Source organism: Acanthochromis polyacanthus, chromosome 17, assembly GCF_021347895.1.
Source record: "Acanthochromis polyacanthus isolate Apoly-LR-REF ecotype Palm Island chromosome 17, KAUST_Apoly_ChrSc, whole genome shotgun sequence".
Taxonomy (NCBI): Eukaryota; Metazoa; Chordata; class Actinopteri; family Pomacentridae; genus Acanthochromis; species Acanthochromis polyacanthus.
The window spans coordinates 13,938,718-13,963,013 of NC_067129.1; the positions used below are offsets into that span (position 1 = coordinate 13,938,718).

General features: G+C 41.7%; 1 protein-coding gene across 3 annotated transcripts; it reads left to right on the plus strand.

The window, feature by feature from the left end:
• The first annotated feature begins 574 nt into the window (after window positions 1–574).
• LOC110948841 (voltage-gated potassium channel subunit beta-2) lies at window positions 575–24,233 on the plus strand. 3 transcript variants are annotated; one of them, XM_051937790.1, is made up of 15 exons: window positions 4,196–4,536; window positions 4,658–5,770; window positions 15,780–15,823; window positions 15,915–15,952; window positions 16,227–16,306; window positions 16,537–16,581; window positions 17,021–17,065; window positions 17,169–17,212; window positions 18,840–18,926; window positions 19,044–19,129; window positions 19,245–19,365; window positions 19,452–19,546; window positions 19,676–19,796; window positions 20,427–20,515; window positions 23,892–24,233. In XM_051937790.1, the coding sequence occupies exons 2-15, from the start codon at window positions 5,451–5,453 to the stop codon at window positions 23,979–23,981; spliced, it is 1,305 nt and encodes a 434-aa protein (XP_051793750.1). In that variant the 5' UTR covers window positions 4,196–4,536; window positions 4,658–5,450; the 3' UTR covers window positions 23,982–24,233. The 3 variants fall into 3 exon arrangements, with proteins under 3 accessions (XP_051793752.1, XP_051793750.1, XP_051793751.1); XM_051937791.1 differs by having other exon boundaries at window positions 4,196–4,509; XM_051937792.1 differs by lacking the exons at window positions 4,196–4,536; window positions 4,658–5,770 and adding an exon at window positions 575–885.
• The last annotated feature ends 63 nt before the right edge of the window (window positions 24,234–24,296 follow it).

A 24,296-nucleotide genomic window follows, 5' to 3' on the forward strand; every position in this document is an offset into this window, starting at 1 on the left:
TGCAGATTGACTGATCAATTATCCATGCAGGTGAAAAAAAAATCATCACCAGTTTGTTTCTGAAGAAAAGGTCAGAGTGCTGAACTCTCACAGAGGCCAGTGATTATATGGTAGCCACTGCAGTACGCGCTCTTAATCTGAGCAAATGTAAGCTGGTGGAGCTTCAGCACAAATCCCTGACTGTCCCTCCTTTGAGAGATAAAGAGAGAAAGATGCTGATTGCTTTCCCGATCCATTTTTTACTCAAAGAAGCACCTCACATCAGCAGGAGTCATTGTTTGTGACTGGGTGTTGCTGCTGCCATGTTGGGACTGGCTTTGTTTTATTTTGGATTTCGACTCCACAAAGGAGGAATCAAGACTTTTTGATATTTTACAGGTGCTTTAAGTTCCCGTTTGGTGCAGTTTGATGTCTGACATCCTCGGGCCGGATGCTTCAAATCTTCATGAATCTCTATCAAAATAGCACTGCCTTGTTGTTTTGTTTCTAACTCAGAGGCAGCTTTTGCCAAAAGTAGATATAGCAGGTAAAACCGAGCAAACGAGAGGAGAGATTTTTCATCAGCTCCTGCGTCCGAATCCAGATAACAATGTTCGCCAGCCGTGGTGCCACCGGAGGAGGCAAAGGTGGGAAATACTCAGTGGAAGACCTCTATGGCATCAGTAAGAAACCCAAGGCGTCATCCTCCTCTGGGAGCATCGTTGCCAAGTCTGGAGCCCGGAGCAGCAAGACCTCGGAGCAGAGGACTGAGTCGGAGGCCTTGGCTTCTCAGATCCTGGAGGCGGCCCACAGACTGGTGGAGCGACGTCGGCTGGAGCTGTACCTGAGAGAATGTGGCCTCTCCCTGGCCGAGTGCGAGGCTGAGCGCTCTGCAATGACATACAGGTGAGAGGCAAAGGGGCAGAAAGAGGTGAAGTACAGCAAAATCGGAGGATCACCTTAAGATGAAGTACTTCTCTCCATTTCATGAGTAGTGATGGTTTCAGGCATTAAGGAAAATAAAAGCTGAACATGTACATGAATGTGCCACACCTACACATTTAACAAGAAGTTAGATTTTCAGCTGCTTCTTGGAAGAAGAGACGACTTAACTGAGCCATCTGTGGATGATCCATTTAAATATCACGATTGATATTTTTCTAATACATTACCAATGCATGAATGTTGTTGGAAGAGGACTGCAATTGAAGGCAGCGAGTGGAGACATCATTCGTGGGTGAAAAAGAGAGAAATATATTTGCATTTTTTTCTTTCCCACCGGTGACCTAGAAAGAAATATCAGGCGTTTGATGAGATTTCAAAGCAGAGAGCTGCTGAATAAATGTGGCTGGACTGCAGAAGCGTCTGGTTGCTTGGGGATCGCAAATGAAACTTGTACATGAGCCATTGTCTAATTTCCGGCAGCCCGACGGGGTCAACATCAGTGGTGCAGAAGTTTCGGGTTAATGATGCGTGGTTTGACAGCAGGGGACAGTTGGTTGTTACAGTGCTTGCATCTCCCTGTTTAAAATGTTCCGATTGTGGGATGAAAAGGTTGCAGTGGCTGCTCGTTCTCTAGAGTTTTGCAATATGTTTGAATAAGTTTCTTTTTTTTTTAAAGCACAGAAGTATTTAAGATATACATCAAAATGGTGCATTTTTCATCTGTTTTGATGCATGTGCATGTAAAATAATGGCTTATTTGTGAATGTATTTGCTGCTGAAAAATACTAGTATATGAATATATTTGTTGTTTCTATTTCATTAGTCAATGTGACATTTTATTACACACCATATTCCAAAGATTTAGACTCCTGGAAAGCTGCCTCTAGGTGGCAGCGTGACTCTGGTGTGAAGACAAGCCAGCCCTGTGACACAATGTCTCAAAAAGGGAATAACATCTGCAGCCTAAAGGGCATCATCTGTAAAATCAAGTTACAGTTGGAAGATCTCAAAATATGCTCAATTGATGCTCCAATCCAGAACTGAAGCATTTTCTGATAACTGTAATCAATTGATGCCTCACCAGAGTATGATTCAGCTGATTCTCTCCACCTCTGGCAGATCGACTTCCATCTCTTCAACTGGCTCTTAAATTTTGTGATGGCAGCAGTTTGTGCAGCCTCTGTGCCTGTGATCCGCTAGCCTCGGTTAATTTGTTGATTGCTTGCAATCAGTGCAGAAGCTGCATCAACATCCACCGCGATTCTCTCTCTAATTTTTTACTTTTGCTGGAAACAAACACGCTCCACATCTGCTGATCTGCTGCAAATTTAGGAAAGCGACACAGATACTTAGATTTTGACAACCAGATTACGAGGGCTGAAAGCATAATCTTCCCTTTTAATGAAATAAAGCTTAAAGGTTAGACATATTTAAAGATATTACAGTCAGAAGGAGATGGAATTTTGATGGATTATATCGAAGTAAATCTACTAAAAGCACCGTCCTTTTTTTTTTTTTTTGGCAAACCGAATTGCTTTAAGATGAGTTAAAGCCGTAAGAAAAACAAGATGTCTGAGGGAATACTTCAAAGTCACAGTGTCAGTGCGGATAAATGCCTTCAGCAGTCTTAAACTACATGCACATTTCATGTTGAGGCCCACCACAAACAATTCTCAGCATTCTTTCTTCCTATTTTTGTTCAAGCATGTCAAAACCAGCAAAAAGTCAGCCAAAACCAATGTATCACTGTGGGAGATGTCTGCTCCATGTAGATTTCCTGCTTGAAAACATTATTTTTGTTGTTGTTGCCTCAGATTGTTGAATGGAAATGTAGCTGAAGGGATCACAGGTCATGTCGGTCTGCACATGAGAGAAAGCATTATGTAAAAATGCTTATCTCAGATGGAGACTTTGCTGTCTGTAAAGGATCACATACTTTGTAATGAGCTTTGGTGCTGAGTGATGGCAGAGTTGTATAAATCAGCTATCTTGTCAAGGACGTTCATATTATACAATCGCTTGTATAATGCCTTTCCATAAGGAAGATCATCATCCACTGCATCCCCCCATTTCCTGTGGCCTTCTTTTGACACATCCTTCTCATTAGTGGGAAAGAGAATAGATGTATCCAAGACATTTTGGTTGTGTCGATCTGGAACTCGGAGACGGAGCATGAAAGTGAAGTGAAGCCCCAAAGTGTTGGTGATGCTCTCAGTTTTAGCGCAGTGTAGCCTCTGAACTGTTGGGCAGACTGAGTCATTGTCACATCCGTATAAAGCGATGATGGACATTATCTGGAGTGAAAGTGAAGGTTAAGCTCATGTGGAGATAAAGATTTAGTTATTATGCTGATGTTCGGAAAAGGAGGTGCTTTAAAAGGACTGGAAATGATTAAACCTTCTAGTGTCCATATTTTCTGTCTGCCTTTACAGCTGGAAACTCCCCCGCCGCCCTAAACTCCAAGCAGTGAATAGCTCCTTTTTAAAAAGAGCTGATTGCCAAGTCAAAGTTACATTCTGCTGTCAGCTGACTCCCGCGCAATCTGCTCTGGGACCGCACGTTTGCTCTAAAAACAAGACTTCATTAGATGTGAGAACAAATTGACAGATATGATGAATGTGTGTGCGTGCGTGTACAGTTTTGTGAGATGTTTTTTTGCAGATTGGCCCTGCTGTGTGAAGCAGTCACAGCAGGGCAAATGCCGAACATGGAGACTGGAACTTTGAGGATTGACAGTCTTCTCTGGGGATATGGCAGCATAGTTTAGACCGTAAACACAGCCTTGAAGGGACAATTATCATTGCCTGCATGGTCACTGAATGACACATCCCATTTTGTTCTCACACGATGTGATGTGATGCAATATGAAACGATATGCCATGCAATTGCTGTGTGCTGATGTGATGTGATGTGTCTCGGGAGTCATGTATCTGCTCTGTTTCTGACATTTGAATCAAATCTTGAAGAACTGCTTTGGATATATAGCAGATGAAGTGTTGCTTTGCATTGGAAACATGGGTGTGGTGGAATAGACTCTTGAATGTGGAGGGGGGGGGGGAGCCACGTGTGGGGATTTAGTGGAGACTAAGTGAAAAATAAAAATAAAGTGGATATGTAAGAATTACTGCCATGTCAAGGGTTATTTTTGTGTGTGCGCATGAGGGGAATATTTTGGTGCAACCAGCTGAGAGGGAAGAATCCAGCCTATAAATGTGAGGATGTGATGAAATGTATGTACACCAGTGTGATGAAAAATGTAGAGATCACACCCGAGGAGAGAGAGAGAAAGAGAGAGAGAGAGAGAGAGAGAGAGAGAGAGTCTTGCAAACCCCCACACTGCTTGTGTGTCGTGAACATTTTGGAGCCTAGAAAACGGGAGGAAGAAGAAGAAGGAGAGGAAGAAGAAGAAGAAAAAAAGGCGGACTCTGAACTGACAAAATGATGCTGAGGGAGAACCGAGAGGCGGCATCGAGCGTTTGAAATGTCTGCTGCAGCTGATTTTTGGGCCACTATGCCGGCGTTTTTTTCACATCCGTGCACCGTGAGATTCTGTCGAATAACGGGAGACCCGCACAGCTGCTGCCGGTATGTGAACTACTCCACACACTGAAGGTAAAAATAAAATTTAAAAAAATTACCAGCAGCACCGGCTCTTGTGCTTGCAGAAATGTTGTTGCTGATTCCTCTCCATCTCTCTCCTCTCTCTCTTGCATCAAATTGATGCTGCGTGAAGCTGCTGGGCGATGATGCATCGGTGGGGTTTGACTGTGTGAATTCTCATCACATCAAGTCTGGACTGTACATGTAAATTCGAGCCACTTCTTTTTGGTTTTTTCCCCCCCTTCTCTCCTGACCCACCTTGCGACAGATAATTAGAATAATAACAAGAAAAAAATTTGCCTTATTTCGACGCGAGGTGCGAGGATGCCTGGAGCTGTGGTTGTGTCATTGCTGCGGCACACTCCGGAGCTCCTCAGCTCAAGACAGACCCAACTAATCTCAGCTGAAGAGAACAGCAAGCTGGCAAAAGTGCTTTACCAATCAACACATAAGCCATAGGAGCCTGTGCATGTATGTGGGAGGAGGCTGAGCGGCTGGCACTCTTGAGGGGAGGCATCTCTTGCACTGAGGTTTTGGGGGCTTCCCAAGAACTGCCACATCCCCACATTCGTCTGAGGACTGCTGTGAGCTTACAAGCCTCCTGATGGTTTCTGGAGGGCAGCCCTGATGCATCGTGCGAGTGTGAAAACTCCAAGAGCCTTCTGCCAGGTTTGCATCACCAGACAGGAGACGGAGCAGACGGCAACTCTGTGTGTGTCATGTTAGAGGCTGGACTCTCGCCTGCTCCCTCCAACTCTCAGCCAAAATCTCTGACCTGCCCTGTCTGAGTCCTTTGCATCTCCGCGTTGCCACGACAGCACAACGGGGAAGACAGTGTCAGGCAGTTTGTAGACATTACTGTTTGTGTGACTTCCTATTGACAGCACTCTGACTCTCCTTAAGAGGCTCCAGAAACCTCGGTCAGGATGCAGGTGTCCTTCGCATGCACTGAGCACAACCTCAAGAGTCGCAGTGAGGACCGGCTGTGTGGCCTTCGCACTGCTCCACCTCCCGGAGGAAGCAGTGGAGGAGTCGGGGGAGGCGGTGGAGGAGGAGGAGGAGGAGGCGGTGGTGGCAGTGGAGGAGGAGGAGGTGGAGGAGGAGGAGGTAGTGGACAAGGGAGCAATGGCAACTACATCACCCAAGGCTCCGTGAAGACCAGGGAGGGGCCCGGGTCCCGTCAGACCCCACAGGGCCATGCCCACATGAAGGAGGCCATTGGGCGCCACACCAGTATGAAGTACAGGTGAGTATGGGCCTGAGGAGGAGGAGACGAGGAGCTCCAGGGCTCAAATCGACTGACACAGGGATGGTTTTTCATTTCGCTTACGGCCTTTTGACCTCCCGGGTGTTAGATTATCATAACGAACGTCAGAGGCGATAATCCTCCACCACAAACAAGGTGACAGCTGATGAGTTTGGGCCTCCTCTCATGATGAAGCTCTGCTTTTCTTTATTCCTCATTCTGTCAATCTCTTTGTTGAGATGTGAGGTGAATTCGAGGTTAGCTTGAACGGTCAGCCTCCTGTAACAAACTGTGCACACTGCCTACATATCCATTAGCCAGATGAGAAACACGTTGGCGAGTGCACAGACAGCACTGATTTCTCTGACATTATAAAAAATATGTGACATTTACTTCTAAAAACGCTGATGGATGTGGAAATGCTTATATAATCCATACCAGAGAGCCATAATGTTATCACAGTGTGGCAGACTTTTTGCATATGGGAGCATTTGCCATAGACTTTATGTAGATTTTGCCCCGGCCTCTTGCTCATTGCAACAGATTAATAAAAAAAAAAAAAAAAAAAGCCCGCTTTCAATAACAGCTTTGCTAAAATCACCCCAGGACACCCAGCTTTTTTCTTGGAGGTTTAAAAAGCATTTAATTTTCATAAAATAGCGTCGCTGCAGAGTACCTTATGCACACAAATCCACACACCAGGTCTGAGTCATAATGTGGGGAAGAAAATAAGGCCAGATAAACAGCAAGAGAAAAATGTCATTTGTGTGTTTTTGTGCCTCAGAATTAGATTCTGTTCACCTTGATGGATTAGAGCTTCAGCTTGACAAGGACAGCTGTTCATGCAGCCCCTACTCACAGAGGGGTTTGTGGAAAATAATGCACATAAAAACACAATGCATGCACTTTAACAGTACTCTCAAGACCAAAGCCTCGTGTCATATGTTTCCCTCATTTAGACAGTAAAATTCAATAACTAGGAGGAGAGCTTTAACGACCTGTTTCCCTAGTAATCAGGTTGATTGAATTGCTGCCATTCTCTTCAGTCAATTTAGTTTTCATTTAATAGGATACTTAAAAAGGGAATGAGCCACAAGACAAAACTGGGATATCTCCATTTCTATTTATTTCCTCTCGAATAGCAGACATACTTTTGATTGGGTTGGATTATCCTGGTTGTTCTGCCATCTCTGGAAAAGTGTCACTAATAGGGAGTGCAGCAGCACAATAAGTCTATACAGCATATGGCCAGCTCCAGTTGCCATTGGCAACACCCCAGGCATTGCCTTTAGTTTTTTTTGTCTTATTTTCTAATCAGCCAGCACTGCTGTCGCTTATCAGTCCTTTCTATGACTGAGTCGGCTTGAAGCTCCACCACCTGGCCACAGTCTGGTTGTGGCAGTGCGTTGTTCACACATTCTGTATTTTCACACCGTAGTAACAATCAGACTGAGACCAGGAGGAAGCAGGAACGTACATAAAACGTGTCTGCGTGCCGAGTGAGGGAGGGAGGCCGTGAGTATAAGATGCTGGAGATTTCTTGACATGATTGAGGCCAAATTAATATCACAATAGAGAATTTGATCTCAGCTGCCTCCCATTTTCTATACAGCACCCACATTTACTCTGTTTGATGACATGTTTTCTAATTCCCCCTGTGCTATCTCATTAACCTGAGTATTTATGGTCTCAAACAAAGGGCCCTGCTGCCTGTTACAACTCCCATGAGCCCCCGCTGCCACCCAGTACCCTGATTCTTTCTATGTGACTCTTTTCTTTACATCCCTTCTGTGATCTACATTTCTGATTTCCTTTAAAAATACTCCCCTTTTTATCTTTTTTTGCATTGCTTTGCAGTATTCTAGTGTGTGTGTGTCTGTGTGTTCGTGTGCAGTTTTCAAGACACAAATAGAAGTGGTTGGAGGGGTTACTTTAACAGACAGTTCTGTAACTCAGCATATTGTCTAGTTTCTATAACCAGGCTCTCTGTTTTCACCACCTGCAACCTGGTCAGCCGGATGGGTTTTGTTTGTTCATTTGCACAATTCATAAATGATGTAAAATAATTTTAAAAAAAAAGATTAAAAACATGACAAGGTAAGATTCACACAGTCATAAGAAATGTGGAAGCAGAGCCAGAAAAGCCCAAAGGTCCAGTTTCATCATCACAGCGAAATATTTCAGCTGCAAAACATCTACAATCAGCATCTGTGTGTTCATCTGTGCAAACCTGATTATTCAGAATAGAAAGTGACTCAGATTTGACAATTAGGAGATCCCTAACACATATTTGGAAAACATCTGTGGTTATCTTTCAAAAACTGCTAAGAATAGAACTTCCAGTAATTTTGCAAAAGATCAATATCCAGTATAGATTTATCTGCCACTGTCTCACTCAGATTTTGAAAGTTAATGGCCACAGGGTGGGTTGTGTTAGTGGCAGGCAGCTGGATGACTCTAGCTTAATGCATGAGTGAAGGTGGCGCATGTGTGGCAACATTCAGGACTGTGACGCACAGAGAGTAGTCGAACACTGATAAAGAGGCAACATTGTTTAGTAAAATGATGGTTTTACGCTCTAAAAGAACTCCATGACAGCAGGAAAGACCGGAAGGAGTTCAGGAGTGACGACACACGACAAGAATGCCAATCTCTGGGTTCTCAGGGACTAAAACTGAGTTTTTTAGCAACGGTTCTGTGGTTCTGTGCAGTAAATTGAACTCATAATTTGTTAAAGGTATAGGTCGACATTTTGGGAGAAACAATAATTAGCTGCAAAAAGATTGATGCCACTCTCGTGTTTGTACACTAAACATAAAGCTGCAGCCGGCTAGCTTAGCTTAGCACAAAGACTGGAGATGGAGAGTGTCAGTTGGTTGCCTGGCAACCTCATAGACACATGAAGACGGCAGGAGGTGAGCCCACCTGGTCAAACTTGATCTATAGCCTGGTAAAACAAAAAACAATCACAATGTGTTGTTTTTACATTTCAGTTTTTGTGAGGGTGAAACAAACAAGATGTAACATGTTAAAGCTGCAGTAAGCAGAAATCTGAAGAAACCAGAATTTGACATCATTCAGCCTCAGCTTCCCTCTCTGGTCTAAGCTGCTGCCGCCAGACGAGCAAACACACAAAGCTAAAAGTCAACATTCATTTGTGGTTTCACGTGGATTCAAACCCAAGTCTGCCGAGTGATCTAAGCCAAAGCAGCAGCACATTCTGCTCTCACTGTGGACTTTGCTATTTATACAATATCAGTAAAAAGCCCTGTGATTTGCTAAAATCTCCCATCATGGGCTAGATGATCTAAAACCTAACAATGGAGCCAGCAATAGGTGCAGACATCTAATTTCCTCTTAGACCACTTGAGTTACAACATGCTGAAAGGTTAATATGTGTTTTTTACCCAGTCATGATAAAAAAAATACTGCCTACCTTAGTTTTAATGAGCTTTGCAGTTCAGTAGCCTTAGTATCTTCTAATTTTGACATAAAAGTCCTTGTAGAGCAAATTTGCACCTGTAATAATTACCTGTAACTGAACTAAACTAAGAAACACCAATGAAAAATAAAGTAAAATTCAGTTCCAGTGGCTTTTAACTTTTGTATTTATTATTAATTAAAAATGATTTTAACACAAAATCCACAAGTTCTTTTGAGAAATTTGAACCGCAGGTCAAGCTCTCGAAAAAGTTTTTTGCCTTGAATTTCAATTCATTTGTCACGCTGCTATTTCCAGGCTCATTCTATGGTAAAATATCACTTAACACCTGCTGCTCTTGTTGCTCTCATGCTGATTTCATCTTCTTGAACTCTGATAACTGCTATTGACACAACATCAAACAAAGTCACATCAAAGCCAACGACAAACTGAATAGTTACATGAGGCAACAGACTAAAATGTCCATTAAAAAGCGATGCATCACAGAACAAAACAGTGTAGTAATGATCCCTAATATTCGGTTGCATGTTTAACTTTTGTATGAGGATCTGAAGTGTTCTGACATTCAGCTGAGCAGAGAGGTACTGTTCTCTGACAGAAGCACACTCGAACAGGGAGCTTTGAAAGGCTTTAATCTGAGCAGCTGATGAAGTAATGGTTCAGTCGTTGGTAGTGATGAAGAACCCCGTCAACTTTTACAGATATATTGTGGTCATTTAGCGCTATGAGACAGTGATCCGGCCCCAGTGTTATGACTCTCACAGTATGTTCCTTGTTACAGTCAGACTGGACTGCTTTCTATGCTCTGAGGGCACTGTGACGTCAGTTTGTTGATTTTTAGCTCAGATTCACATGTAAAATGTAAGATAAAATAGCAAACAATGTATTCCCACTTCTGTAAAACCCAGTGGGCACACCTTGCACTGAAGCTGTAACAAATCCTAAACAGTGAGACACTTCAGGAGGGTAGATTCATCATTAATAATCAAGTGATAATTAAGCAATTTGGCCTCGTATTGTTGCCATGATTAACAATCAGTGGAAACAAATGGTTTGTGTAGCAGGGAGGAGAACAAGACAGCAGGCTGCTACAGTCTTGACCTTCAACTCTCCTCTCTTTCTCTCTCTCTCTTGCTCTCTCTGGATTCCTTCTTTTTTTTTTGTTACGTTTCCAGTTGACTTAACAGATTAGTGACTCACTTTGAGAGCCAACAAGTTTTGAGCAAAGTCACTCTGTAGCTTCACTCGCTTCCTTTCAAGTTGGCTCATAACCAGAATATACCCAACCTATGATCTGTATTTTAACGCTTCACTCTGCCTGCTTATTTCACACACCACCCACTAATATACATTAGCAGGTTGCTGGATGTTACAGTTCTAAATTGTGGAAGCGAACAAGACTTCGACTGTTTGTGCAGCTGTGTGTCGAAGAACTTTAAGCCATTTAAGGACTCGCACTTTGATAAGTACATAAAACAGACGACTTAATCTCTTCAAAATGTGAAGTGACCTCCGGGTCAGTGTTGTTTTGACGAGGCTTACATCCATCAATAATTAACTGCGGATTGGAACAGCAGTCAGCAGGCTTGTTCTGAGCTGTGAGCGTCATAATCAGGGCCAGAAAATCCAAATCACGTCCTCTGAGTAGGCTGTCTAGTCAAAGTCAAAGACTGATATTGTCTTCTGGCGGAGGCAAAGTCATCATTGCATGTTGTTATGTAAGAGCAAAGCGGAAACACAGCTTAATGAAGAAGAGATTTAGAAAAAAGTCTGAGAAAGTATTTAAATATAATATCATTTTTCTTATCAATGTGCCACAGCTTGGTGAAAAATACACTGTAAATAAATGTCAATGCTTTCTCAAACGTAATTCATTTTGGCAAAGACAAGAGCTGAGATGTTTTAAATCACGGGGAAACAAGGACACGGGGGGAACGGGGGCATGTCGTGACACTCAAAAACATCTCAGAGACCGTATTTAATCATTTTAAATTCATCGAACTGTCACTTAAGAGATGGCAGACCAGGAAACTGACGTATCATTCAAATATTCATCTTCATCTGTCTCTCAACAGGCATGAAACAGGTAGCAGGACGGTGCAGCGACCTTTCCAAACAATGGGTTTCATTAACATTTCAACATGCTGAAGTGACTGATTTTTTTTTTTTTTTTTTTTGTACTACTCCGCTGTCAGGTTCCATTTTACAAGTAGTCAAAACAAAATCTGTGCCACAGTAAGGAGTGCTTCTCCTGTCGTCATGTCTGTTCCAACACTTTGAATAGAAAAACTTGACACAAATACAGAAAGATTCATCATTTTAAAACCGGCTCTTTCCTGTTGCCGCTCCACTACATGCACTTTCAGTTTACTGGAGAGTCACGACCATTAATAAAGTGTTAGCAGCGTTGGAGGTGAGCAGCGAGATTGTGTGTCTGTGTGAAGGTGTGTGTGTCAGAGAGTCTGTCTTTGTGTCTTTTTTTCCATTTGCTCCACTCACAGCATGTGTATTTTATAATTAGGACAGACCCACTTTCCTAACTAGTTTAATGTAATTGAATTAAAAACATCACATTGCTTGAAAGTCTGTTGTTTAGCCTAATGCTTTTAAAAATAGCTGAAGCATGGAATTAGCACACTGTCAGATTTTACGCTGGCTTCTTGTCCCTCAGAGCTAAAGAGCCAAAAAAAAAACCTTTTCTCACTTAACTTGGTACCTAGCCATGCAGATAATTTGTTTTTATTTGTCCAGGTTTTCAGATATCTGGCTCTGAAATTTCAGATTCAAGTCGGCAGCAATTGAAACTGATACTTTGGGTAATATCCAGATCTCGCTGACCACTTTCTACCAAAGAAAAACTGTTAACTGGCCTCTGGATTTGTGACACTGGTTGTAGACAAGGAAATTGGTTGTTTCTTTTAAAAAACAGGATTCATCTTGTTAAAAAATAATTGATCTCTGTTGTATTGAAAGAATACATCTCTGCATGGATGAGAAAATATGGTCTTTAATTTAGGTGAAGTGACCCTTTAAAGCCCAGAAACAGTGTATACAGCATTATTAAAAAAGAACAGACAGTCCACCATCTTCCCACAGTTTGTGCTCAGCAAATGCCTGTAAAAGCACACACACACACACACACACACACACACACACACACTGACGCGAGTGTTATTAATATCTAGGTGTGCTTCCCTCTAGAGAAGAGCCTGCTCAGCATGTGTGTGGCATTTTATGACAACTGCAGGAAAAAAAACTCCATCATTTGCACCTAACCATCTGTATATAGTATCTTCCTCCTGTCTCGGGTGAAAACTAACTGTAAATGTCAGCACAGGTTAAAATGCTGACTACACCATGACGGAGCACCTGTGCGCCTCCTCTCTCTCCTCCATTAATAATGTATCGGACGGACCAGGCCCAGTCCCTATAATCACCTTGTTTGCAGATGGTGATTTATTGCGAGAGAATAAAAAACAGACAAGAAAACACAGGGAGCCCTACTTAGAAAGGCTACAGAGAAGCATCTGCGTTTCTGTGTGCCCTGCTCACGAGTGCATTCATGCATGTCCGTATGTAGATCTGTGCCTGAGCTCCAGTGTAATTCCCATCAAGCGTGAATGTTCACGCGAAAGCATCGACCGGCCCCGTCACTGCAGTATAGATCTTGTCCGTTTTCGCAGCAACGTTTGTCAAAATCCACATCACACGAAATGTAGGCCGAGTGTCTGTGCACATGCATGCGTGGGGGCCTGTGTGTGCATGAAAGGCTGTCATGGGGGAGATAGTGAGAGGAAAGAGGGAGCATGTGTCTCTCCAGACTCACTGATAGTAATTTAGCAGACTGCAGCACTGCAGCGAGCAGTGGAGTTGAGAGCAGGGAGGGGGCGGCCAGTTGTCACACACAGAAACAATGACAAAAAAATAAATAATGAGTGTTCTATGTGACACAGCAGTCATGGAATTTATCCAATAATGCGCACCGGTTTACCATTTCATTTCGTGATGTGTATATTTGCAGCTAACCGAACCTTTAATGTGTTTTTTAAAAACACATTAAAGATGAGCACATAGAAACAGAAAAATGGATGCATTTGTGTAACAGCTGTGGCTGCCACTGGGCTCTTGACATTCTCTGAAGGCTGACTCATGTTTTGTTGTTGCGTTGTTGTATTGGTCACACATAACCTTTCTGCTTGTCATCATGGCACAATTTAAAAAGGAAAGTATGGAAAGATGGTGGCCTCTTGGTGGTTAACAAGCCTAATTAATGTCTGTAATTCACATATAAGAGCCTCAGATAAATAAAAGGCCCTCATAGATAATTCTAAGCATTTTTCTCAAAGGTCTTTATAAAAGAAAAAGAAAAATACGTAGTAAAATCAAAATAAGTGAAGACGAGTTTGGAAATGATCCTTGACAGGCATAAATGTTATTCCTGTGCTCTCGAGACTGCTGCTACCTTGCGAGCTATTTTTAATCAATTCCAAGCTTTGTTTTAGACATGAAGCCGAGCAAAACTGCAGGGAATATTTTTGGGATGCTGCTATTGGCCCAACCTTGTCAAATGTTGTTTGACAAAAATATTCCTTTAACTTCCCCCGACTAAAGTGGAGGCAAAAAGGCGTGATATGATGGATGTCACAGAAAAACACCAGTGAAAGAGAACAAAACAGCGAATGAAAAAAGATAAATAGCTGATTTGAAATGCACTTTAAATGAGAAAAACTCTCTGAAATGTGTTTTTCCCATGTGCCTCATTTATATTTACTCCCAGTGTTCAAAGTGAGTGAGAACAGGCAGAGCTGTCACTGGTTGACAAACGGTGAGCCGGAGCCATATTACCATTCAAGGAATCAGCCGCACAAACAGATTTTCCCTTCATGTAGCCTCCCTGACCCTCCACCTGTGCGCTAGTTTGACAGAGTTTAACGTAATGCCACAAACAATATGCATTTCACGCCCACACGCGGCGCACATATGAACGCCGATGCCCCACACACACGCACACACACACACAGTGGCACACAAATGCTTACATATGCAGGAATCTAAAAATAGCTTTAGGTCGGGCATTAAAAATAGACCAGGAAAATAAAAGCAGGACTCGTTCGACTGAGTCTAAATGCTCTGACAGTCTGTCTTTCTGCATTTGGCTATTTGTGGTGGACGCAGGCAGACAGGGAGAGAGGGGAGAGGCGCTGGAGATGAAAAGACGGCGAGCAGCAGCGAGTTGCACTGCAGTTCTGCTGCCTCTCCAGCTGGCTCCCCGGCTAATTAGAATGGGGGAGAGCACACATGGAAGAGGAGGAGGAAGATGAGGAGGAGGAGAGCATGAAGCCCACATCATTTTCAGCTGTACATGCTCCTGTGGTCAGAAATGCAGCTCTCTGCCGCTCCCTGCCCGTCCTTCAAAATCCAGCTATCTGGATAATCAGATGTGACGTGTTGGGTAATGGACTCCTCGTGAGCGTATGGAGCATTTTGGGCATTTATCGCACACACCAAAAATGTTGTAATTTTTGGTTAAAAAATAGGCTTTTGCTTTTGCCTGGACTCCAACTGATGTGAGCTCTGTCCCCTCCAGCTGTTTGACTGACCCACTGTAATACACTGAACTGTTAACATATGAAGGAGGAAAGGTCAATTGTTCAGACATAATTAGACACAGGCAGTAATTTAACCACAGGCCAGAAAGACTTTCGCTCAGCAGATGTAGCGGAGGAAGCGCCCAGGAACATAACTTATGTTAACGATTCGCTTTTATCCTCTGTCATAGTTCGTATCAAATCATAACACCTGGTTTGTGTTAACTGGGATTTCATTTAGTTTAACTGCTTATATAATCTCTGTAGGCTGGTGTCCCGTGCAAAACTTCGTCTTCCAGTATTTTAGTTTTGCATGTGCTCAGACAAGTGTTTAGTAGCAGAACAAAATTGCACAGATGCACTTTCATTAATATGAAGCTGGTGCTTTGTGTATAAAATCCTAATTTTCCCTGTAAAGTAACAATTTAATGCCCCTGTTTAGCATTAATACATAGTATAGCACAGAAACCTTTAATAAACACTATCATTTAGTTGCAAACAGATGAAAGTGGTTATTAATGTGCTTGTTAACAACAATAACCAAAGCTGTGGGGGGGACGTAAATGAAAAAATATAAGATATATCTTTATAGGTTAGTATAGTACAGCTACTTTAAAGTTAGTCATAAATGCTTAGACTGCTAATACATATTTAATAAAGGGGCTTGTTTTTTTCTTCTGAAATATTGTAAAGTATAAAATAAAGTGGAAAAACTAAAATGAAATGTAAGAAGTTTGCTCCAGTTTCCCTCACTGTTTAGCCAAAGTGTCTCATCATTCGAGATTTATTTATGCATTTATTATAGGATTATTTCTGCTCATCATTCACAGACATCAACACACATCTTACTTGTTACTATGATTGCATGTGCACATGGATCTCAAATGCCCACACTTCACACTCTTTCTTCTCACTGTTTATTTTTAAGCCTGACAGGCTGCCTTCTTTTTCCTAACCTTCTGATTCTTGTCTTTCACAGGAACCTGGGAAAGTCAGGCCTGCGTGTTTCCTGCCTCGGGTTAGGTGAGTTGGTTTTGAAGGCAGGGGAAATATTCATTTCTGTTTCAAACCGTCAAACCGAGCAACGTGTCTGTCTGTCTGTGCTCTCGTTCAGGCACCTGGGTGACATTTGGATCACAGATCTCTGATGAGGTGAGAGCTCTGTTGTTTCTCTGTTTGTATGAGCAGCAGATTTTCCAACACCTTCACTCGTGCTACTTTTGTGGAACGCTCTTTGAACGCAAATCTCAGTGTTTTTTCAATTGTAGAAATGTTTCAAAAGCCCACAGACCTTGAAACTGTAGTAACTTGGTGAGGCATTGTACTGTATTATCCTCCCTGCTAGTGCCCTTCACAAATGACCTCTGGGTAATTGGAATTTATCCATCGTCTCCCTCTCTCAGTCTCAATTTTTGTGTTCCCTCAGATGGCTGAGAACCTGATGACCATAGCTTATGAGAACGGAGTGAACCTGTTTGACACGGCGGAGGTGTACGCCTCTGGAAGGTCAGGCTTCACTTTCTCCTTCCAAGCCTCAATTAAAACTTTTCTTCTTGTCGAGTTTTTTTTCTTCTCTTCCTCTGCCTCATAACCTGTAATTTCTCTCCGGAGACAAATGAACAAGTCAGAAAAAGCGCTTCTAGGATTCTTAACATGTGTTTGCAGATTTAATATCGTTGCACAGCGGTCTGAAGTTAGCATCAATCCATCACAGTCAATGATGTGTTTCTCCACAGGGCGGAAATCACTCTGGGGAACATTATCAAGAAGAAAGGATGGAGGTGATAATACTCATTTTCTCCCACTGACTCATGCATGTGAAAAAAAACTCCATTAGACCCCAAATGTTTCTGAATAATCCCTAATAATCCCTTTCTGAAGTGCACTGAATTGCTACGTGTGTTTATTACTGTTGGAGGAGGAATGCCATTAAATTATCTCATGGGAGATTCAGACTTTTTAAAATGAAGTGCTTTAGAATCAGGAGACTATAAAAGGGCAAAAATGTGGAAATAAAGTCCCAGATCATAATATTGGGTGCAACAGCAAAAAAAAAAGAAAAGAAAAAAAACACGTAGTAGTGCAAATATGTATTTTTTAATGTACTATACTGATGCCAACATGAAAAAAAGAAACCGTGCTGTTTTAGAAGCAGAACTTTGCAGAGAGAAAAAGATTGAGTGTGTCTGTTAAAACTTATTTTAATTGTGTCCTCGTCAGGCGTTCAAGTTTCGTCATCACTACAAAAATCTACTGGGGAGGCCAGTAAGTACAGCAGATTATATACTAACCTGCACATTTTTAAAATCAGTGTTAATTTCATCATTTCAGTATAACATGAATAATGTGTATTTTCATTATTCCACAGAGCCGAGACAGAGAGAGGGCTCTCCAGAAAGCACATTATTGAAGGTAGAGTCTCATCAACTATTTACCCAAAACTATTTCACTCCTGACATTTGTAGAAAATCATAGAGGACATAAAAGAAGCTCCGTTTATGGCCTAGAAGTGCCGAGTTTAATCGTCTGGCTCCAGTCTCAGGACATGTGTTCCTACAGTATAGAAAGGGAGTCAAGCTGCAGCTTAACACATTTCCAGATCAATTGTAGTTTCTTGAGATGTGCTGCATTTTTATTGTGTATAAAATGTGCATCAGTTCAACCACTGAGCAGACAGTTGTGATGAATCATTCGCTGTCTCTGTAATCTTTGAGTGGGAGCGCTTTTGTCATTTAAAGCCACTCCATGTTACATGTTGCAGTAAATACATCAACCGGCCATAAAATCAAATAAACGTCTACGTTTCACAGCAGCTAATAAAAACTCCTTTGCAGGAGTTGTGAAGTTTTGCTCGTGGCTGATGCTGGTAAAATATGAGGAGTGTGATTTTATCGAAGGCGACATGAGACTTTGAAGACTGATCACAGAGAGTCGAGTTTCGGAGGTTTCAGTAGATTGTCATCAGAAATGTGTGGATCAAAAGTACAGAGGGTCAGATGAGGAAACGTGGAGAGATGAGCCCAAATAGACATCTCAAGATTGTTGCTTTTCTGCCACTTAATCAGTCCGCCCTCCCAGAAATAATCCCAAAAGAGCTAAGAGGCTGTTGGCCTTTCGGACAGTCAAATTCTTTGTTTGTTTTGTAAACGGTAAGGCCTTCAGGTGACCATTTACCGAGGAGCTGAATGGGCTGATTGACTGTTATTGTCATGAAGCTTTTGGATTTGAGGCCATTACGTAATCAGTGGAGTTTCGTTGCTTTTAAGGCTTGCAGCTCATGCATGACAACGCTCGTATCTGGGCTTCATACAGTATTTCGCTTACTCAAAATGGTGACATACTCAAGGATGGAAAGCTGGCACATGGCGGACGCCAGGACAAAACATCTGAGAAGCAGAAAATGTGACATAAAACAGTTCCGCCTTGGAGTAAAATGTATTTTTATCATGCACCAGCATAGATTATGCGATTTCTTAAGAATCTGTACTGCTAAAATGCTGTTTAGATGCTATTTCTCATCTATTCCTACCCCTTAAATGATGCTGTTTTTACCCCATCTACAGTGGAAATATGTCGATGTTAAAGCCAGTCGCTCGGTCAGTTGGTTAATGCACTAATTTACTTCAAAGTTAAAATAGCTCCACAATAATTGGATGGACACTCATGGTGCCCTGAGGATGAATCTTAATGACTTCAGTGCCTTTTAGTTCCACAATGAAATTCAGTGATTTTGAGTGTAATATCTGAACTTCTATTGGATGGATCCAAGATTCGGTGCAAACATTCACACCAGCTTCAGGTTGAACTGTGTAAACTTCCAGCTTCATCAAGCATAATGAAAATAGTGGAACTTGAACTAGTGATCAAATACCCACACAACTATTGCTATTGCATTCAGAGTTCATGAGCTTATCAACACAGTAAATGTGGTCAACATTATATCTGCAAAGCATTAGCATGTCAGCATGTGACGTTAGCATTTAGCTCACTAAAACTGAAAGTAACTATAATAATAATAATAATCTGTTGTTTATTGCAGGTTTAAGAGGATCCTTATCAAGACTCCAGTTAGATTATGTGGACATCGTTTTTGCCAACAGAAATGACGTCAACAGTCCCATGGAAGGTCAGTTTCAGAGGTTTGAATTGCTGGCAGATATGTAGAGATAATGTATTGCTATGTTCTTGGTGCCTCAAAGCAATCTAAAGCATGTAGCCTAATTTCACTGGATGTAATTTGCAGAGATTGTACGGGCCATGACGTTTGTAATAAACCAGGGTATGGCCATGTACTGGGGAACCTCCCGCTGGAGCGCCATGGAGATCATGGTGAGTGCTGAGCTTCTATTCTGAAAGTGTCACTCTTTCACACATTTAATGCCGTCAGCTTTCTTGCATAAATGCTGATCGGTAACTGCTGCGTTCTGTTTCTGTTTGGCACCAGGAGGCGTACTCAGTGGCGCGCCAGTTCAACCTGATACCACCTGTGTGTGAGCAGGCAGAGTATCACTATTTCCAGAGGGATAAAGTCGAGGTGCAGCTTCCTGAACTCTACCACAAGATCGGTGAGCATTCACAGTCTCACAGCTCTGTCTATCTCTGTAACCGAAGGTTTCATTTTGCTTCATTCTCTCTCGCTTCACTGTTTCAGGTGTGGGAGCAATGACTTGGTCTCCACTTGCTTGTGGATTAATCACAGGAAAGTACAGTGATGGAGTACCTGAGTGCTCCAGAGCTGCAATGAAGGTCAGTTTTCATCTGGGGTTTCTCTCACTCAGAATCAGCCTCGGTGTAATTGTCCACCTTTTCAGTTGAGTCTTACAGTGTAGAGTCGGCACTGTGTCAGTGATTTTCTCCATTTTGGTGCTGATGTAGGGATACCAGTGGCTGAAGGAGCGAGTGAACAGTGAGGAGGGCCGCAGGCAGCTCGCTAAAATCAAGGAGCTCCATCTACTGGCGGACAGACTGGGCTGCACTGCTGCACAGTTAGCAATCGGTACGAGCCAGGAAAAGGCCTAAGTTTTCAGCATGGACACACATACAAGTATTCTTTGTGTGTTTTACTGAAATCATTCACATCTGCACATTTTTCCCATCTTTAATTGTGCCTGTGGTACTGACAGAATCACAAAACTATTGATTCAGTTTACTGAAAGTGCAAATACAAAGGTAGAAAGTTCACAGAGACGGTTATACAACAGACCTGAGGTCAGCATAGTGTGTCACACTCTGTCCAATGTCTGTGAGAAGATTTTTCACTTCTGATCAGTGACCTTATTAGTTAATCACATGACTTTTACCATTTTAGTCATAGCTGTTTATTTAAAGTGAGAAATAATGGCTTATCTATCACATATCCTTCTTTGTTTACTATTAAATGTACTGATTTGGAATCCTTGTTATAGTGTTATTCTCATTAAAATATGTTGAATATATGTTCTAAAAAGCAATAAAAAGTTAATTACAAAAAATGTTGAATATTTAATTTGGCCATTAGATTTTCAACAATGGCATGTGATCTGTTCCTGACATTAAAAAAGATCTACTGCCATTCTTTGATTATCATGGATATCACAGAGTTTTAACTGAGCATGACTTTTATCACTTTTCTCTCCTTCTCTTCCAGCCTGGTGTCTGCGCAGTGAGGGAGTCAGCTCAGTACTTCTGGGTGTTTCTAATACAGATCAGCTCCTCGAGAACCTGGGTGCCCTCCGGGTAAAATTTTGTTCCTTCTCTTTCTCCCACATCAATATTTTTGCCTCACACACTGAGCCACACTTCTTTAACAATGTGAACCCCAAGCAGTTTCTGGGCGTCTCTTTGCTCCCGTCATTGTCACTGTGGACTCATTTTTCACTGCAGTATAAAGTCCTGCACCTCTACAGAAACAACACAACAATGGCTAGAAGGAGAGAGAACTCAAACATATCTTCTGTACACCGTGAGGGAGTTAAAATGTCATAAATTATCAAACACAAAGGCTGAATTTATTTATTTATTTTACAAAAAAATGAAAAAAAAATTCAGTATGTACACACGTGGACAAAATTGTTGGTACCCCTCAGTTAAAGAAGGAAAAACCCACAATTCTCACTGAAATCACTTGAAACTCACAAAAGTAACAATAAATAAAAATTTATTGAAAATTAAATCATCAAAAACAGCCATTACTTTTGAATTGTTGATTAACATAATTATTTAAAAAAACAAACTAATGAAACAGGCCTGGACAAAAATGATGGTACCTCTATAAAAGATTGAAAACTATTTGACCAGCGTGACATGATTAACTCAGGTGTGTCATTTAATTGACATCACAGGTGTTTCCAAACTCATAATCAGTCAGTCTGCCTATTTAAAGGGAGACAAGTAGTCACCCTGCTGTTTGGTGAAAAGGTGTGTACCACACTGAACATGGACAACAGAAAGCGAAGGAGAGAATTGTCCCAGGACATCTGAAAAAAATTATAGACAAACATCTTAAAGGTAAAGGCTATAAGACCATCTCTAAACAGCTTGAAGTTCCTGTGACAACAGTGGCTCATATTATTCAGAAGTTCAAGACCCACGGGACAGTAGCCAACCTCCCTGGACGTGGCCGCAAGAGGAAAATTGATGACAAATTGAAGAGACGGATCGTTGGAATTGTATCCAAAGAGCCCAGAGCAACCTCCAAAGAAATTAAAGGTGAACTCCAAGGCCAAGGTACATCAGTGTCAGATCGCACCATTCGTCGTTGTTTGAGCCAAAGTGGACTTCATGGGAGACGACCAAGGAGGACACCACTGCTGAAAAAACTCATAAAAAAAGCGAGACTGGAATTTGCAAAAATGCATGTTGACAAGCCACAAAGCTTCTGGGAGAATGTCCTTTGGACAGATGAGACCAAACTGGAGCTTTTTGGTAAGGCACATCAACTCTATGTTCATAGACTCAAAAACCAAGCATACGAAGAAAAGAACACTGTCCCTACGGTGAAACATGGAGGAGGCTCAGTAATGTTTTGGGGCTGCTTTGCTGCATCTGGCACAGGGTGTCTTGAAAGTGTGCAAGGTACGATGAAATCTGAAGACTATCAAGGCATTCTGGAGAGAAATGTGCTGCCTAGTGTCAGAAAGCTTGGTCTCAGTCGCAGGTCATGGGTCTTCCAACAGGACAACGATCCAAAACACACAGCCAAAAACAGCCAAGAATGGCTGAGAGAAAAGCGTTGGACTATTCTAAAGTGGCCTTCTATGAGCCCAGATCTGAATCCCATTGAACATATGTGGAAGGAGCTGAAACATGCCATTTGGAGAAGACACCCATCAAACCTGAGACAACTGGAGCTGTTTGCTCATGAGGAGTGGGCCAAAATACCTGTTGACAGCTGCAGAACGCTCATTGACAAATACAGAAATCGTTTAATTGCAGTGATTGCCTCAAAAGGTTGTGCAACAAAATATTAAGTTATGGGTACCATCATTTTTGTCCAGCCCTATTTCATTAGTTTGTTTTTTTAAATAATTATGTTAATCAACAATTCAAAAGTGATGGCTAATTTTGATTATTTAATTTTCAATAAATTTTTATTTACTGTTACTTTTGTGAGTTTCAAGTGATTTCAGTGAGAATTGTGGGTTTTTCCTTCTTTAACTGAGGGGTACCAACAATTTTGTCCATGTGTGTACATGAAGTAAAGGTTTTGTTTATTGATGCTAAAAATTATCTTATGGCTGGGTGATATACCCAAAAATAAATTTTACAGTAAAAGGTCAGATTTTACTCTCGTCTTTTTTAATTTTTCTTAAAAATATGGATTAACCCTCTGAACCTCAACCTGTTTTTGGATGGGTTTTTTTTTTTTTGCTCCTGCCACATTTTCACTCACAGTAGGCTCATTTTTCACTGCAGTTTAAAATCCTGCACCTCTTTGGAAACAGCACAACTATGGCTGGAAGAAGGGAGAAATTAAAGGTGTCTTTTGTGCAGTATGACAGTTATAATACCATAAATCATAAAACAAAACAATGAACATTTTTCCATTACCTGCAAGTGTTGCCAATAGTGGAAAAATAGTGATTGTGTCATAGACTGTGTATATATAGTAGACGTAGCATCTGGCTCCAGAATTGAAGCCAACCCGGAAGTGTCAAAAACTTGCAATATCACGCCGTCCGCTAGGGTTGGCTCCAAAAAGCTTTTTCTCCATAGACCCCAATTCATTTTTGGAAAAATAAAATTTGATAGACTGATGTCCTACAGCTCAGGATTTTTTTCCCGTTAGTTTTCATGGTCAAAATGAGAGATCAGGTGGCCGATCTTAAAATAAATCAATACTGAATTTTAAATAAATCGTTGAAGGTGGTGGAGCCAGGGGGCGTGGCTATACTTGATAGACAGCAACAGAAGCCTCTGTGGTAAAATGTGGCGGGATAACAGAGTCCTCAGCCAATCCTGCCCCTAGGTGCTCTACCGGTCCAGCCTGTTTGATGACGCTTTTTACGTCACTGGGCTCCAAAAAATCCAAAACGGCGACCAGAAGTAGCAAAATCCGGGCTTCATTTTCTCGGCGTTGAAACCAACGGGTGACGTCACGGTTAGTTTACGCCTGGATTGTGTATATACTATAGATGTTTCACTGCTTACATTTTTACTTTGTTTGTAGAGTTATCTTCTCTAAACACAGCCTGCAATTCAGACAAGTTCAACTGAAAAAGTCACAGAATTTTTGTTACATGACTGTTAGTTGCAGCTGAGTCACCGAAAGAAACAGAATTTTATTTTTTCGCAGCATCTGGTTAAAGCATGTAGTTTGCTTTTGTCATATTTCTAAACGGGGCATGTAGAACTTAAGTTCTAATCTTGTTTTTTAGTTTCTCTAACAACTGTACATCACAGATGAGTAGTTCAAGGACCATCAGAAAGTTGGCGGTTTGTCTGTGATAAATTATGTCACTTGGCAGTATTCAAATCCGTTGGTGGGCTTTGGGGTTCAGAGGATTAAACTAATAGATCTGCGACTCTGTTTCCAATAACAAAGTGACAACTAGCATGAAAACAACAGATCACAGTTTAAACTCATCGCTGTTTCCTCCCGTCTTCCTTCCAGATTTTATCCCAAATGACCCCTCAAACCATCACCGAGATTGATGCCCTGCTGGGAAACAAGCCACACTCGAAGAAAGAGTCACGCGCCTGAAGATGCAAATCTAAGTGACAGATAATGTTTCAAGAAGACGAAGAAGATTATGACATTGGGAAACATCGCTTTTGCTCTGCTGTATACTCAACAACTTGCATGTCCTCAGCAACATTATGCTTCCAGTATGTGCGCAGATCCATTTTGCGCAGTACATTGTATCATGTATGAAAAAAAAAAAGAACGAGAAAATCTCTCAATTGTGGAAGAAAAAAACAAAACAGATCATATATTGCTCACTGTCGATTGTTCCAACTAATTATTTCTACACAGGGGGAGGCTGAAGCTGGTTAGACTGACGGGGTCTCTGCCAAG